The sequence below is a fragment of the Manis pentadactyla genome, chromosome 2 (assembly GCF_030020395.1).
Source record: "Manis pentadactyla isolate mManPen7 chromosome 2, mManPen7.hap1, whole genome shotgun sequence".
In the NCBI taxonomy this organism is placed as follows: domain Eukaryota; kingdom Metazoa; phylum Chordata; class Mammalia; order Pholidota; family Manidae; genus Manis; species Manis pentadactyla.
This window is the reverse complement of record NC_080020.1, coordinates 108,260,588-108,277,630: the sequence shown is the minus strand read 5'-3', so window position 1 is coordinate 108,277,630 and position 17,043 is coordinate 108,260,588. Positions and strand designations below refer to the sequence as shown.

Here is a 17,043-nt window from a genome sequence, read left to right as displayed (position 1 = left end):
AAAAAAAAAAAAAAAGGGCAGACTTCCAATGGTAAAATAAATTAGTAACCGGGATGTAATGTATAGCATAAGGAATATAGTCAAGATATTGTAACAGCCTGGTAGGGTGATAGCTGGAACCTAGAATTATGTATATAAATGTTCTACCACTGTGTTGTACACTTGAAACTCATGTAATGTAATACTGTGTGTCAACTACCCTTCAAAAAAAAATAATTATTTAAAAAAAAAAAAAAATGCTCTGACTAGTCCTGAGGGCTCCTGATTTCAATATGCCCTCATTTGCTAACTTCATCATAACCTTGATGAACAGCTCAGTCTCTGTCTCCACCTGCTTCTCCAGTTTTTCTTTTCCTCTGTTCCCTGTTCACATACAGGCCTCATGCAAGACCTAGGAATTCACCATTTTCTTTTCAAGTGCCTTAGGGCCTTAGTACTTTCTATTTCTTGTCTCACGGTGACCTCTCTTTAATTTTTCAGATATTTGTGTGAAATACTCAGCCTGAATTCTTCAGTAGTAAACAACTCTGGTTAAATGATAACAAAGCCCCTTGCCATCATTAAGTGTAAGCTTCATGTTATCACAATTAACTTAATCCCAAATAACAAGCTCGTTTTTTAACAACATGATGATATACGCATTTGATGTCAACATTTCATTCACCTGAGACAATGGAGAATTGATGTAAGATTTAGCTTTACATAAAACCCCACTTACTCCCATCTTTTCTGTTAAGTAATTCTTAAATCTGGCTGCAGTAGATTTTTTTCTTTCAGGCACTTTCTTTGGAAAAACCTGAATGACCAAGTAAAAGAAGGGAAATTCTAGAAGCTGGTTGCTCTTTAAGGGACCAAGTCTTGAAACCTTTGTTCATGCTACCTAAAATGTAGACCACTATGTACTCCATCACCCCACATCAAATGACAACATGCTCCCTATCCTTCTGGACTTGGCTCAGATGTCATCTTCCCCGGAGAAACCATCTCCAACATCTTCTAACTGGTGTTCCTACTCAGGTGTCCCAGGGACATCCCCAGTCTGGTGGGCCTCTTAGGTACCTCTGTGCTTCCCTCCCTCACCACACATGTGATGTGACTGCTGACCTCCCTTTAAGACCACTAGACTCTTAGTTTACTGAATGCTAAGACAATCATCTCTCTATCAGGAGCAGTAAGTAGAACACTAGGCAAACCACAGTGATAAATAAATGCTGTTGGAATATTATAACTGACTCAAGGACCTGCAACAGTGTTGGAGCTGTAAAATGCCACATGACTGAGTGTCTTTGGGAGGTGTAGAATCTACATGCAGATACAACACTAAAGGTTGTTTTCTAGTCCCGAGATATGTACTTGTACATTCCCGCAATCACCAAGCTGCCAAAAATACAGCTACAAGAAGTATGTGGAAGGACTTACAGAATGAGGGGCACAGATAAAGTAATGATCAAAGGGAGAAGCAAAGACATCTCAAGACTACAGTAGGCAGCACACAAGTAATAAGCAAGAAAACCCAGTGAATTAGGTTACTCCACCTCTTCGGCCTGCTCTCTCCTAAGGCTTCAAGGCTTGTATTAATCTCTTGAAGAGGGACTACAAAGGCTGAACCTGGCAAGAGAAATTTTAGGACTTTGTCTGACAGCACAGTATCTATGATGTACTTCCGGGCTTGCCACAGAAGCCCACATATCACTGCCCCTTGTTCCTTTCTTGTCCCTATTGGTCTCAATGCTTAAACCAAGTGAAATGGCTTCTACACACACACACACACACACACACAGATATAAAATATTCAGGAAGGCTGTATTTTAAAACAAATGACAGTCAAATCACTACGATGATTAATATAGAAAAGAAAAACGGGATCTGCTAAATAAAGAACATCAAGGTATGAAAAATAAAAGGACAAGATGATCTTATTACCCACACTGAGTTTATCCTCATGGGATATTTTTGGCCTTTACATAGCACCTATTTGGTAGGGATTGCAACACCCCACATAGGACTTCAGTGGTGAGACTCAGCTAGCTCTAAGTGAAGAACAGTTGTTATTACAAATGGATTTTGTGTGAGCTGTAATAACAGCTTGTGGTTACAGGCACCTTCTCATGGGGGACACTAGCCAAATGAGATGATACAGACAGCAAGACATTTCCCTGAAAAGAGTCTTCAGGGCTTTGAGATCTTAGAATAGAAGGCCATTTTTCTTTAATAATACAAAAATCTCATGGCCTTTTATTTTCTCTCTAAAGATTGCATTCTATGATCACTAGCCTCAAGACGGCAGAGACCAGGAATAAGCAGGATTTTCTCTTTCATTCATGAATTGTTTGAGTGCCTCAGAAAGTTTCTCTTAGCATTAGCTTTTCTTTTAAAAACTGTGGGTACTCAAAGTCACAGAATTAAAGTTATTAGCTTAATTAAATCCTATAAGACATTTTAAAGAGTTTTACTGGTAGCTGGACTATGTTCCCCCTTTTTCTTCCATTACAACATTTTTTGAAGGCATTTCCATTAAAGGAAAAATAAAAAAGCAAAACCATGTAATGATTTCTATTTTTTAAAGGTGAATATATTTTTTCCAAACAGATCCTAGCCATGAAATAGTCTCATTAACAAAATATAAAATATTGACAAGCTTTTATGAATGGAAACAAAAAACTAAAACACTAAAACATGAGCTATCCTAACAAAAGAATACTTATCTTGAGATACTTTTTAATGTTGCTGAAAAGTATCTCAAGAATGTTTCCCAGGAAAGGATTTTTTTTTTTAAATCGTTCGAATTTTTTGGCTTTTGGTCCAAGATAAGTAGGACTAATAAACCTCATGTACTTTTTATAATTCCTCTCCACAAAAAGTAAAGACAAGGTAAAGCAGCATCTAAGACTTCTATATGACATCTGCATTATCAGACACATAGTGGATTTAATTTTAAAAAATTCACAAAGATTATCCTCAACTTCATAACAATAAAATTATGATTCTTTTTATCCCTTCAGAATCCAGACCTCCTACTGTAATAAAAATAAAATCTAAACCTGTTTTAGGAATAGAGTTCTCATTTATGTTCTCTCAAATAGGTTATCCAAGCTTTGCTTGTTTCCAATAAATGACAACCATGACTGTATTTCTTTGCCTTTGTGCTCTCAAAGTTACACCGTTAGGAACATATTTCCAGTACACAACACTGAGAGCAAAGCACTTTCTTCACATTGTTAGTGGTGATGTCCTCGCAGATGGCAAAGTTTAGGAAAAGAGAATGGAGGCCCAGAGGCAAGATACATGCATTCCCAGGTTGCCTCTGCTCTAAATTTTCTACTTGACTCTTAGAATACTTAACCTCTGTGGAATTTGATTCGTTTGTCTTTGGAAAGGATATAATAAGACCTATCTCACAAGAGTATTTTAATGGTACAATGGAGGCAGTAAGCATGTAACTGCTTGGAAAAAGTTAAAAGTGCTCTATCCATTCAAGGTTTCACTATTATTTGAGGAATTAATGAATTCAACAAGTATTTATTGAGTCCTAATATGCATCAGGCATGATTCTCTTCAGTTTTATGACAGACAGAGCCCCTGCTCTCAGGGAACTTCCAGTCTAGTGAAGAAGGGAGATGGAGGTTCATCAGAAGAGGGGGGCTTTTCTTTCATATAATAGAGTGGTCAGGGAAAGCTTCTCGTATTTTGAGCAGAGACCTGAGTGAACGGAGGGAGCAAGCCGTGCAAGGACCTGAGGGAGAGCATTCCAGGTGTAGAGAATAATAGTTGCAAAGGCTCTGAGGCAGGATGATGCTTGCAATGTTCCAGAAATTTACAGGAAGAGAATATAGCTGGAGCTCAGTGGGGGAGAGGGAGAATGGTAGTAGATGGAGTCAGATCGGTAGCAGACTCGGAGCTAAGCCATTGGAGGGTCTTGGAGACAATGAGGAGGACTTTGAACTTACACTAAATAGGAGATAGGAAGGAGTCTTTTCGAGCTGAGGAAGAAGTGATAAGATCTGATTTACATTTTTTAAAAATCCCTCTGGTTACTGTATGGAGTACGGTGTGTGTGTTAGCAGGTGTGTTTTTCTGCTTCACTCTACTCCCTTTGTTCTCCAACAACTGCAAATCCTTCAACATGCACTGTCCTTCGAGAGCCCAGTGTCCATTCCCTCAACCTGCAACTCACCAGTCCCTAACAAACTCTGCCCCATCTGTCAGATCTCCGTGCAAGTACCACATCCCATGGGAAGCTGCCCCACACACGAACTGGCTGCTCTACTCTGCACTCTATTCTGTACATTCTTCTATTTTAAGTATTGATTTCTTGGCTTCATCCCCATGAGACTCTAAGCTGCCTAAAGGAAGGACCATGTCTTTCCATTTTTTGGAAGGACCACATCTTTCCATTTTTTTATTTCCTCAGACCCTATCATAGTGCCTGGTACATAATAGGTCCTCTATAAATGTTTGATGCTGGACAAACAAGTAAATTAACATAAACTAACATGAGGTAATTCTACCAAATTTCAAGACAAAGCATAAACAAATTTCACTCGGTCATTCATAATATGGAGAGGATGGAAGGTACTCTAAGCCAGAAAATTCATAAAATGTTGGGGATTTGCATGTGATCGATTCATAAAACTTTGCCTACTTTGCAATTTTGCCTAGAACCCTGATGTTTAAGCTTGAATGAAAATCATGCTACAACGCCAGCTTAACACCAGTGCCTATCATACATCTCTAGAGATAGTTTTAAAGCAGGGGAAACATCATGATTGTTACTCAGATCAGCACTAGGAGGCAGCCAGGTCTTAAATTCCAGAAGCTGCTGGCTGATTGCCAAGACTTGCAAGGGAAGAGTTTCCTTTTTCTGATTTAAAAAACAACAAAAATTCATGTTTCTTAAGGTCGGATAATGCTGTATTTATAAGCAACCCACATCTGTAACCTAACAGATAAAGAAAAGGCATAAAGAGGAAGCTGCCCCTGAAAACAAGTTGACAGCTCCACCTTCCTACTGAAAAAAAGTTAGTAGCATAAGAGTACAAGATTATACTTCTCTTCTTAAGTTTTAATTCTTCATTGCAAACTTTTTACTCTCATGTCTTACAGAACTCTAGGGATTCATCCCCTAGGTTAATCTGTTCACTTCACTGTAAGGCAGCAGAGTTACCTGGTATGTCTAAAGGAAAGATCATTAAACGGAGAGGCTACCCGGGGTGAAAACCCTCTTCTCTCTATCTTCTTTCAAGCCCCTACAAAGCTTTAGCCAGAGTAAAAGATGCAGGGAAGAAGTGGGGAGGTGCTCCTGTTCCCTTGAACTGGGCCTGTAACAATGAGTCCAGGAGATCAATGTACAGTAGTAACCATAAATCCTGGGACCAGGAGTAAAAAGTGAAGGTGGTGAGAAGAAAATTCTGTTGGTTAGTGTTCAAGGTTATCTAACTACTGAGTGTGAACAAATCATTATTGTTATTTTAATCCCAAATACAGTTTCTGTTAGTTTGTTCATATGAAAGTATTTAGGGAAAAATACCTAACTTCAATTCTAGTCTAAAACTCAATGTCAACGTTTCCACTGAAAGAAGAAATGGTGAAAATATTATGTTGCCTCTGTAAAAAGCTTTACTAAGGGACTTCTAATCAGAACTTTGAAGCACCATTTCTTTTCCTCTATCAGAAATTCCAGCTGAGGAGAAAGAAAGGACTTATGCAAAAAAAAAAAAAAAAAAAATGGAGAGAATTTGCTAGTACAGGCCTACTGTTTTAAAAACAAATGCACAAAACTAATCTGAAATGAGTCTGGTTTTAGTGCCTATGCATCAACAACATTAAACTAACAACAAAAGGACAGTCATAGAGTTTTCACCAAATAGACATTATGTTCCAGCAAAGATTTGGATTTGATCGGCAAGCTTGGCATCCTTTTGCCTCTGAATGAAGTACTTTGGATGTTTTGCAAGGCATATCTCAGAAGTCACCTGTGTTGGTTTCATTTCTATTGTTACATGTTTATGCTCCACTGCTCACTTTCCATTGCTTACAAAACAGTTTATGGTAATTTCATATTTATTACAGTTTCAACAACAAAACCATTTCATGGCACACATCACTCTGTAACAGAATTCCTTCATGTAGACATAAATGTTCCAGCTCCATGCTCTCCCATGGTGCTGCATCACTAAATAAAAACAGGGTGAACAAACTATGACCTCCACTCAAATTAGCAGGTCTCAAGGTGAGAACCAGCAGATTGTGTTTTAAGATTAAGAATTATAAAGAATAAAGAATTATAAAGTGTAAAGGAGAATGAACAAAGGGCACAGAAAATGTAGAGGGTACCACCAAATATCAACCTTGTAAATCATCAGAAAACAGTGGATTCTGGTCAAGAAGGCAGTTAAGCTCAGCTGGTCTAAAGACACTGCATTGGGAACAAGGAAGAAAGTTATCTGATAGCTCTGTAGTTAGAAGACAGGGCTCTGGAGCCAGTTCTAAGACTAAGATACCTTAGTTTCACTAGTTACGTAACCTCAGGCAAGTTATTTAACCACTCTGAAGCTCTGTTTTTGAAAATAAAAAAAATACCTGTATCAAGTTCATGGGCTTATACATATAAACACACACAGAGGGCTTTGTGTACTGTTGGCGCACAGTAAACTCAATAAATGGTAACTATCCTATTATTGTAGGCAATGACATCATTTTCATCATCAAATGCAAGCTCTATGAGGTCAATGATTTTTGTTTTGTTTTGGTCATTATAAAATCCTAGCAGTGCCTAGCACATAACAGCATAACAGGCACTCAATAAATACTTGATGATTTGTCAAAATAAAGTATAATACTTTTCAGAATAAGGACAAAATAACTGTGTTAAAAAATCATATGTTTTATGTTGCTCATTTTGTGCACAGCTAGCAACTTCGACAATCATCTTTAAACCTGAATCAACACATCTGCCAATATCTTTTGAAGACATTAGAGCTTTCACTTTTAATGTATATGTGATGCAAATAATCAAAGAAAGCCCTGATGTTTGCTTCATGCAAAGTTAAACAATCATTTAGCTGGATGATAATAATAACTGCCTTCATTGTAGCCTTTCTCTCTAAAATATAAATGCTTCAACTTGAACGAGCCAGAGAAAGCAGTAAAAACCACAGTCACGTGCCCTGGCATACAGGACGTCATGCACTGACTCAAAAAGCAGCACACATTACCTTTGCAGAATGCTCCATGGTAACCACCACTTTGGTTTTAGCACTGGACACCAGATCCATAGCACCTCCCATTCCTTTCACCATCTTCCCCTGCAAAACAGAAACAGGAAATATGGAGTTATTACCTATCTTGCACTTTTTACTATGTTAGAGAACAAAATTAACTTGTAAGAATAGCCACTGGAATAATTAATGAGAAAAGCTCATTGACCTTCATTCCTTAGTGCCTCAAGGTTTACAACTTTAATATTCTGTTATTCTATTATTCTGTGGATGAAGGATAAGTTCAGGATAAATATTATGATGCCACTTTTATTAAGTGTAGCTAATGTTTTGTTGATGACAGATTACAATAAGACAATCAGTGGTAAGAAAAACCTTAAGGGAATCTTTTCAGAATTCTAGCACTTTACCATCATTACAATAGTACGAGACTGAAATTCATGTATTCCTGACATCCACTGCTTTCCTTTTAAACACATAATCTACTCAGCACTACTGAGTCTTTAATTATAGACTCTTTTTAAAAAAAACTCTCTTGGATTTCCTGCAGATTAAAATGCCCATAGGTAGCAGATTAAGGCACTAATGGTTATTCCCTAGTAATGATTAATATCAAAGGTGGATCTGTCTTTCTAAGAACTTGACATTTATCTTGCTCTTAGAAAAATAACAAAAATAAAATGAAAATATATTTCTGTTAAGCAAAAACAGAAAACAGAAGCAGAGTTCAGGACAGTTTTACCATTACCATTTTATTTTTGTTCATCTGTTCCCATGTGGCCTCATTCATTAAACATTTACCAACCACCTTGTATGTGCCATACATTCTGAATAATTCCTACTGTCTGTTCTGTCTCCTGGTTACAGTTTGGAAAAAGCAAGTGTTTCCAGAGACAATTTAATAAAATCTTGCTCAAGTATATTGAAGAGAAATGTCTTCTAACATTGAAACCTTCATAAAATTTTATTTATGTTTTAATCCAAGTCCTCTTGCTGATTTGATAGTAAATTTTACAGGGCTCTCAGCTCGTTTCCCATAGTTTCACAGCTATGAAGAGATTAGGCAATACACTCACACCTGGCTTTAAAACAGTCTCGGATCCCAATTTCAGAAATATTTTAGAGGTCAATGTGACATTGCATGAACATGAATTAAATGTGCAATATAAATGAAAGGAACAGGAAGTCAGGATGTCTTTGGAGCTTGGAGCCTGCCACTAAATGAGATGGGCAGCAGCTGGCAGTGGTGGCGGTGTGGGCAGGGAGCAGGAAAGGGGTGGAAGGTACAAAATTAGTCTGTCTTAAGCTTGAGGTGAAGTCCAATATCTACATGGAAATATGCAATTTAATACTTCCATAAGCCATGTCTTCATCCTTAGCTGCCATTTCAATAAGTTAGGTACCAGGTCATAATACTTCTGTAGAGAACACTGATATACCTTCATGGTATGAAACAGAAATTAAGTTGGAGATGGAAGCAATGACTGGTCTACAATCTCCAAAACTAAAAAAGTCTGAGATTTTTAGATTATCAAGACACTAAACCAAGTCCATTATAAAATGTCTCAACCTGTGGAAGCAACCAAAGTGTCCATTAATAGATGAATCAATACAGAAGATGTGGCACATATACACAATGGAATATTATTCAGCCATAAAAACAAAGAAATCCTGCCATTTCTGAAAACATGGAAGGACCAAGAGGACATTATGCTAAGTGAAATAAACAAGGTGGAGAAGACAAATACCATATGTTTTCACTTACTTGTGGAATCTTAAAAAACAAAACAAAATGAACAAAATAGTGGTAGATTCATAGACCCTGAGAAGTGACTGGTAGGTAGGGGGGAGGATTTGGGATAGGTGGATGGGGAGGGTGAAGAATAAAGGGGCACAAAAACTCTCAATCATAATATAAATTGGTTACAGGGATGGTAGTACAGCATGGGAAATATAGCCAATAATTCTGTAACATCTTCCCATGTTGCCTAACAGTAACTGTGCTAGGTGGTGTGAGGATTTAATAACGTGGGTAACTGTTGAACCACTGTGTTGTACACTTGAAACCAGTATAAGATCGTATATCAACTATACTGCAATTAAAAAAATAAAATAAAATAAAAATGTACTTGAACAATAAGTTTTGGGGAAAAAAAGTCTCAACCACTGTGGTGAGCACATTCAGTCAGTATTGGCCTCCGTAATCAGTGTCCTGGGGCGGACTGTCAGTGTGGGCTACAAGAATGAAGAGGCCAAAGAAAATTAGAAACCAAGCTGGCATGTTTAAAAATTCCTTGAATTAGAATACACCAAAGGCGAATTTTGTCCAGTGACACAATAATAGTATATAGGTGAAATCTGATGACAGCCTCCGATAGGAAGTTGTCCATCTTACGTGAACCTGATTTCCACATTTTAAATCACTGTCAATTATTTAAGAAATATTTATAGAGACCTTCTGGGTACATAACACTGCTGGCAGGAATATGAAGAGCTAGAAAACATGGTGGAAGAACCATCTTTGTTTCTGTTAAAAAGAGCATTCTTACTTGACTCAAAGTACGTGAATGGTCTTTGTCACTCAGAGATTCAAGTGGTCTATGATGTTTTACCCTCAAAGCACATGCTATAGATTTAAAAGTCCTGTTTTGATACTGCAGTTAAATATTTGTTGCCAAGAGTAAAAAATACACAAGATTAGGTGCAGAATATATGAGATCTATTCTTTTAGTCTACTCTGTGACACTGGAAAAACACCAATGTTTTTTAATTTGGGTTCATTACCTATAAACCAGGAATAAGAACATCTGTCCTATCATAAATCTGTCATGGTACATATGATAATGTCCAGAAAATTGTGAGTAAATAAAGTTTATAAATTGATTGATATTTTCCTTCAGTCAATTCAGTCTACTGAGTGTCTAATATGAGCCTGGTCTTGTACTGGTGCTGGAGTTAAGAGACTATCAAAACAGGCTTCTCTTTCTCATAAACGTTATCATCTGGGGAAGGAAAAGGCATCCACATGTAATTAGAGAACTGGACCAAATCTTACCCCTCTAAAAGAAGAATTCACCACCTCTTCCTCATGCCCACAGTAGAGCTAAAGTGCCTTTCCCCTGTGTCCTTGCCCTCTTAAATATGTAATTCTTTCACAGTGATTTTCAACTCCTTCCTTCCCTCCTTCTTTTTTGCATTACAGGTGCTTATGTGAGTAAGTGGCATTTACATTAACATAGGTATGTTCAAGTCCTAGCAGAGAACAGAGGATGCAACTGCTAGCTGTGCGGCAGGGATGGGGGGCATTTCACAGAGGAGGGGATTACACAAAAGCAATCGGCCAGATGGGAAAGAGAACAGCAGGATCAACTAATAGAAAGCATTTCTACCAGGTTAACAGGAAAACCTTCAAATACTTGGTTTTCCAAATTTGTATAGTAAGTTTATTATATTGGAAAATAAAAAATTTCCTTCCATTTCAATTCCCAAATAATTTCTTAAACAGAATCAATTAGTAAAGGAAAAAAATTTATCCTATCTATACTGGCAGAAAAAAAAAAAAGGTTACAGAAGATATACTCTCCAATACTAGTGGGAAATTCATCACCATCGTTCAACCAGCTTAGCAGGCATTCTTTGGGGACCCAACTACTTGCATCTCCCAGTTCTGTCCTGCAGTTAGGGGTGGCCATGTGCCTGAGTTCTGATAACGGAAGAGAGGGAGGTGTTACCCGTGATTTTCAGGGTCTGGCCCATAAACACCTCCTGCATGCAATCATGCAATCTTTCATGCTCTTTCACTTTTTGCAATCTGGATGCTGACATCCAAATTGACCCTGGAGTATGACTGAGCTTCCTTCATGTAGGATCCTTAAAAGTGACCACGTATATATAACAGAGCCCACTTACTCAGAAAACACACTGCATCGTTCAACATGAGTAAAAATAAATGTATAGAACGTTAAGCCACTGAAATTGAGAGGCTTATTTGTTACTTCAGCTAGTGTGACTAATGTAACAGTGTACTACCCAAATGAGTTCTACTGAAGGGGCAGGATTCAGTATAGAATTAGAACAAACTGTTACAGTTGCACAACAGAAGGGGAACCTGAGCAGGCCTCTCAAAGGGACATTTTACTATTGCTCCTTGAGGGAGATGGCTATGTCATATACTGTGTTTGACACTATAATTTACCTCTCTATCCAAATGTCCAACACACTGCTTGACATTTTACAGACATTAGATGCAGACCTCACTCCCATCTTCGTCTCCCTCCTAATATCCAACATCCTATTCAACAAAACAAGAAGCTGATAAAACGAAGAGGTTAAGAGCTAAAAATATACCTTTAATAAATCACAAGAGGGAAAGTGATACTTGGAGAAAAATAGACCTATAATGAAGAAGAGATTTGGGGTATGATTAAAGCACTGGACGAGAGTGACACAAAATGGGGCTTTCTTTAAAATCTCATCACCAAAATACATTTCTTGAATGGCACAGCTTTAATTCTGAAATGTATTCTGGCTAGCATAATGGAGAGATGATTGCTGGACACTCATCTCTTAGCCAACTCATCTTTTTGCAGTTAAGGACTAACTCTGATATCAAGTAAGGAAAGAACATTGCAATAAAATGAACTAGAAATGACGCTTGATAAATACAACACAGTTACAAAACTTTTCTAAAAAGGTACTGACTCAAGTCTTATTCTCAAGTCAAATATTTATCCAGGGTCTATTAAAAACCAGGTACCAGGATAGGAATTAGGAATAAAAGATGAATATGATCATCTACCTTTTTTCCTTGAAAATAGATTTAAACAAAAATCAGTATTTTTAAAAATATTTTACTTACTTTTATCCTGCTTCCTAATATCAGAATTTTTTAAAAAGTAAAAGAAATTTTGTTAATAATGCAGTAACACTATTAAATAGCCTCCATGCATCAGAGTACAAATATTAAATGCACTCCCAAAGAAACAGTAATTCAAGTTCTAAACATGACCTTTGGTGATATTTTAAGGTTTTTATGAAAAGGTAAAATGACCACATTTGAACAGTTCTGTGAAATGCTATTTAAAAAAATACAGAACACGCTGAAATGATCCTTGTCATCACCTTCATCATTAGCATATAAATAGTATCAGTTTCTTTGCAGATTTGTCACCTCTAATTATTTTGGTCTTAAGTGAGACACACGGTACAATTTGCGACAAGACCTGCATTAAGAGCAGGGCTGATCATCCACCAGCAGGTAGTGGCAAGATCATACTGGTGGTTACAATAGAAATTTTCCTCATGAGAGGAACCCTATCCACTTTCTAATCACTCTCCCTTCCTTGCCATGTAGCAACTTAAAACAATAGCAGGCCTTCAAGATCCCATCTAGCTATGACTACCATCTGTTATGCAAGATCACATCTATTCTGATTAATCAGTGTTTATGTACAAGAAATCAATTAACTTCAAATAGGAAAAACGAGTTGTTTCTAGTTACTAACTACACTGATTTTCTCATTTTGCATAAGTATACATCCAATAGTGTCTCCACAGTTCACTTATGAAGCCTCATCATTCCAAGTAAAAAATCCCAATGCACATAAATTGATTGTAGGTCAACTCCACCTTCCTATAGAAAATTAATAAGCACTTAAGTGAATAGTTAGAAGTATGAAACTTCCATGCTTTCTTTTCCTAAAGTACAATGTGTAACTAAGTTTCTTTTGATTATAAACGAGGCATTTTGGATAGGCTAACTTCTTTGTACAAGGTCAGTTATACTGACACTATGATCTATTTGTTGGATTAATAAAATGGACAGCAGGAGAAAAACTCTGTGCTATTCTTAGCACTGTTTTGAAGCTGTGGTTTCAGTTTTCATAAAGTCTATTCATAATTCTGCAGAGATGAAAACAGACATCAAACATCCTACCTAATGCACTTTGTTTCATCAGGCCTCCTACAGAAGACATCACTGGAAAGAGCTCAAGCAAGTGCTCCAGGATAGATAAAAAGGGATTTGTTTTTATTTAAAATGATTAAGTATTATTATACATAAATAAGTTATATAATTGAATTTATTAAATACAACTAAGCACTGGAGCTTTGGCCCTGTACATTATCCAGAAACAGAATCAGTACCATATTTAAAACTCCAAGAGTAAATTGTTTTGGCATTAGCAACCTCTTCCTTCCATTGGATCCCAGAAAGAGAGAGAGATGTATTAGAATCATATAAAATCGCCTATATATGACTACGTCTAACTTACAAACACAGGAAATTGATATGGTTGGTTCAAATTAATGTTCTAATGGTAGGAAAACAGATCACTTTTACTATTACACAGAATTTTTTTAAAAAGGCTTATATTATTTGGGGGAAATCCCTAGATAATCAAAACAAAAAGTCAGCTAAAATATAAATGGAAAGGTAATAATTAATCATTTTATGTGCCTTTATGTACTAAAATACATCAATCTCCTCAACAACTCACTCTCATGGAATATGAAATTATTACTTTCTTTTGGAAACAGGAAATAGTTGTTCTCAGAAATTTTATTTTCTGATTCCTCAAAGGGGGTGTGGGTTGGCTGGGATGCAGGGGGAGGGTGTGAGAACTAGAACTATGGGCACGGGCACATGCTCCATCACCTCCTCCCACTATCTGCAGAGCTCTAAAGAGCACAATTACAGAATTATTGTAATTACACTGCCATCTCTGACAGCTGGATGGAATTTTCAGAGAGAGACACACAGTGACTGAAAGAATATTATTAAGGAATACATTGAAATCATTACCAGTGTTTTTGCCCACAGTATAAAAGATCAAAAAAGAATGTAGAATATAATTTAAAAGTTAAAAAAAACACTTAAAGCAACTGTGAAAGAGCATGTTATGTAGACCAGATGTAGGTGCCCCATTAATGTTAGAGGGTTAGTGGAAGAACATAAAACCATTTTGATTCTATACTAAATTAATACATTAAGTTTACTAAAAAACTAATAATTAGTTATTAATAAGCTTATTTATATAAATAATAAACTCCCTTTACTCCCAGGATGTCCTCTAGACTCAGGTGATGACCCAGTTTGATGAGTGCTAAGTACCTACTGGAAGTCAACAGCTATGAACAATCCTGGTGAATTGATAATTTGTTGGTCATTGTTGGAAACTCTTTTAAGTTTTAATCTGCAAAATGGGGACCCAGTGCCTCTCACATGTGAGGATGGCTCTCACCTCTGGCTTACTCAGAAAGCAAGCCCCATTTTCAGGACTGGAAGCACCATGGGGCCACCTCATTCCACAGACATTCAGATCACGGGATGAGTATGAGGAATGAGTGGCAAGAAGGAGAAGCCCATCATTTTTGTGAGAATGACCCACCTTTGGGGGCAACGGAGAATGCTAAGGAGACCGTCACTATGGGAGGGTCCTAACATCAGAGTCATTGGATGGTTTTAGAAATCAAGAACACAATTTCTCCTTTGAAGACCCTGGAACTGAAAGTGCACAGAAGGTAAAGTGGTTCTTCCTCAAACTGGGCAGAATGAGGTGTAAACAAAGAACTTTTTAAAACACTGAAACAGATTAAAAGAATTACTTGGGGGAATTTGCCATGAAGTTAGAATTTGCCATAAATTTTTGAAAAGATCAAAAACAAGGGAAATTGAGGGAGCATTCATTCCTATCTTATCTTCTTATCAAGTCAGCTGTGCCAGAGCCAGCATCTAGATGGCAAAAAAAAAAAAGATGCTGGAAATGAAAATGAAGTGAAGTGTCTTCAGACAAAGTAACAAGTCAGAAAAAAACACCTTTTGGGAAAAAGCTTGGTATTGCAGAAATCAAGATAGCAGATATTATTTTGAAGTAAAATACAAAGAAAGATCAGAAGAGGTATAAATACAGACACACTTGTAAACTTTAACTCATTTCTTGACATGCTCGTGTTTTAACTCCCTCAACTTCATAAATAACCTTTTAAGTTTCTGATCTTGATGGTTTCAATAACTTTACCTCTAACTGTCCATAGCAGCAGAGACAGATATTATATTATGGCAAAACAGTATTGAAAATCAATATGTGAGTTTAAAAACTTGATTTTTTTAGATCTACTTTATACGGAGCCTCAGGTGAGGTACATTTGAAATCTAGTACATTCTCAGGAAGTAGCAAGAGCTGTAGTAAGTGAAAGGATTTTATTGCTTTTACCTCTACAACACCCTAAGGCAAATATGACTTAATTCACATTCACCTAGAACCTAAGCATGGGAAATTCTTGGAGCTGGGGTGTACTTGCTAAAATTATTTTTATTCCCAACAATGCCATTTTTTATGTCTAGTTTCTAGGAGGAAATACATTCACTTGATAATCACCTTGAGACTTAGCTATTAAGAAAGCGGTTACTTTTTTCTTTTCACTTCAGTGAGCAGGTCTAAAATGGGAAGTTACTCATCTTTATTATTCAAAACTATGAGTGTGAGTTAGTACAAGCATACCTCGTTTTAGTGCACTTTACTGCACTTCACAGATACTGCACTGTTAACAAATTGAAGGTTTGTTATGGTAATGCTGCATTGAGCAAGTCTATCAGCACCACTTTTCCAACAGCATTTGCTCACTTCATGTCTCTGTGTCACATTTTGGTAATTCACACAATATTTCTAATTTCTCATTATTATATTTGTTATGCTCATCTGTGGCCAGGGATCTTTGATGTTATTTTTGCAACTGTTATGGAATGTCATGAACCACACCCATATGAGACGGCATATTTAATTGATAAATGTATGCATTCAGACTGCTCCACCAAACGGCCATTACCCCATCTTTCTCCCTCTTCTCTGGCATCTCTATTCCATGAGACACAAAGATTTTCAAATTAGGCCAACTAATACCCCTACAATGGCCAGTAAGTGTTCATATGAAAGCAAGAGTCACAAGTCTCTCACTTTAAATCAAAAGCTAGAAATGATTAAGCTTACTGAGGAAGGCTTTAAAACTGAGATAACTTGATAATGGGGGGGGGGGGTCTAGTAACCATAAGTTGCTCATGTACTTGTATATTAATGATACCAAAAAAAAAAACTTGAGATAAGCTGAAAGCTAGGCCTCTTGTGCCAAACAGGTAGCTAAGTTGTGAATATAGAGAAAGGAAGAGTTCTTGAAGGAAATTAAAAGTGCTACTCCAATGAACACATAAATGATAAGAAAGTGAAACAGTCTTATTACTGATACAGAGAAAGTTTTAGTGGTCTGGATAGAAGATCAAACCAGGCACATCATTCCCTTAAGCTGAAGCCTAATCCAGACCAAGGCCCTAACTCTCTTCAATTTTATGAAGGCTGAGAGAAGTGAGAAGTTACAGAACAAAAGTTTGAAGCTAGCAGAGTTGGATTCATGAGACTAAGGAAAGAAATGTGTTTTTTTCCCCCTAAACTGATGTTTATGTTCTGAAGCATCTTACATAAAAAGGAAAGATGAAGCAGCAAGTGTTGATGGAGAAGCTGCATCAAATTATCCAGAAGATCTAGCTAAGATACTAATAAAGGCAGCTACACTAAGCAACAGATTTTCAATGTAGACAAAACAGCCTTCTACTAGAAGAAGATGCTATCTAGGACTTTCAAAGCTGGAGAGCAGAAGTCAATGCCTGACTTCAAAAGCTTCAAAGGACAGACTCTGACTCTCTTGTTAAGGGCTAATGCAGCTAGTGCCTTTCAGTTAGAGCCAATGATCATTTATCATTCTGAAAAATCCTAGGGCTCTTAAGAATTATGCTAAATCTACTCTGCCTGTGCTCTATAAATGGAATAACAAAGGC

General features: G+C 37.0%; 1 protein-coding gene across 1 annotated transcript in view; it reads right to left on the bottom strand.

Moving 5' to 3' along the window:
- The window catches only part of OXCT1 (3-oxoacid CoA-transferase 1), a 151,507-nt gene that overhangs the window by 23,592 nt on the left and 110,872 nt on the right, over nt 1-17,043 (bottom strand). The window contains exon 14 of the mRNA XM_036910883.2: nt 7,215-7,304. Within this exon, the coding sequence (XP_036766778.2) occupies nt 7,215-7,304 (90 nt within the window). The remainder of the gene's footprint in view (nt 1-7,214; nt 7,305-17,043) is intronic.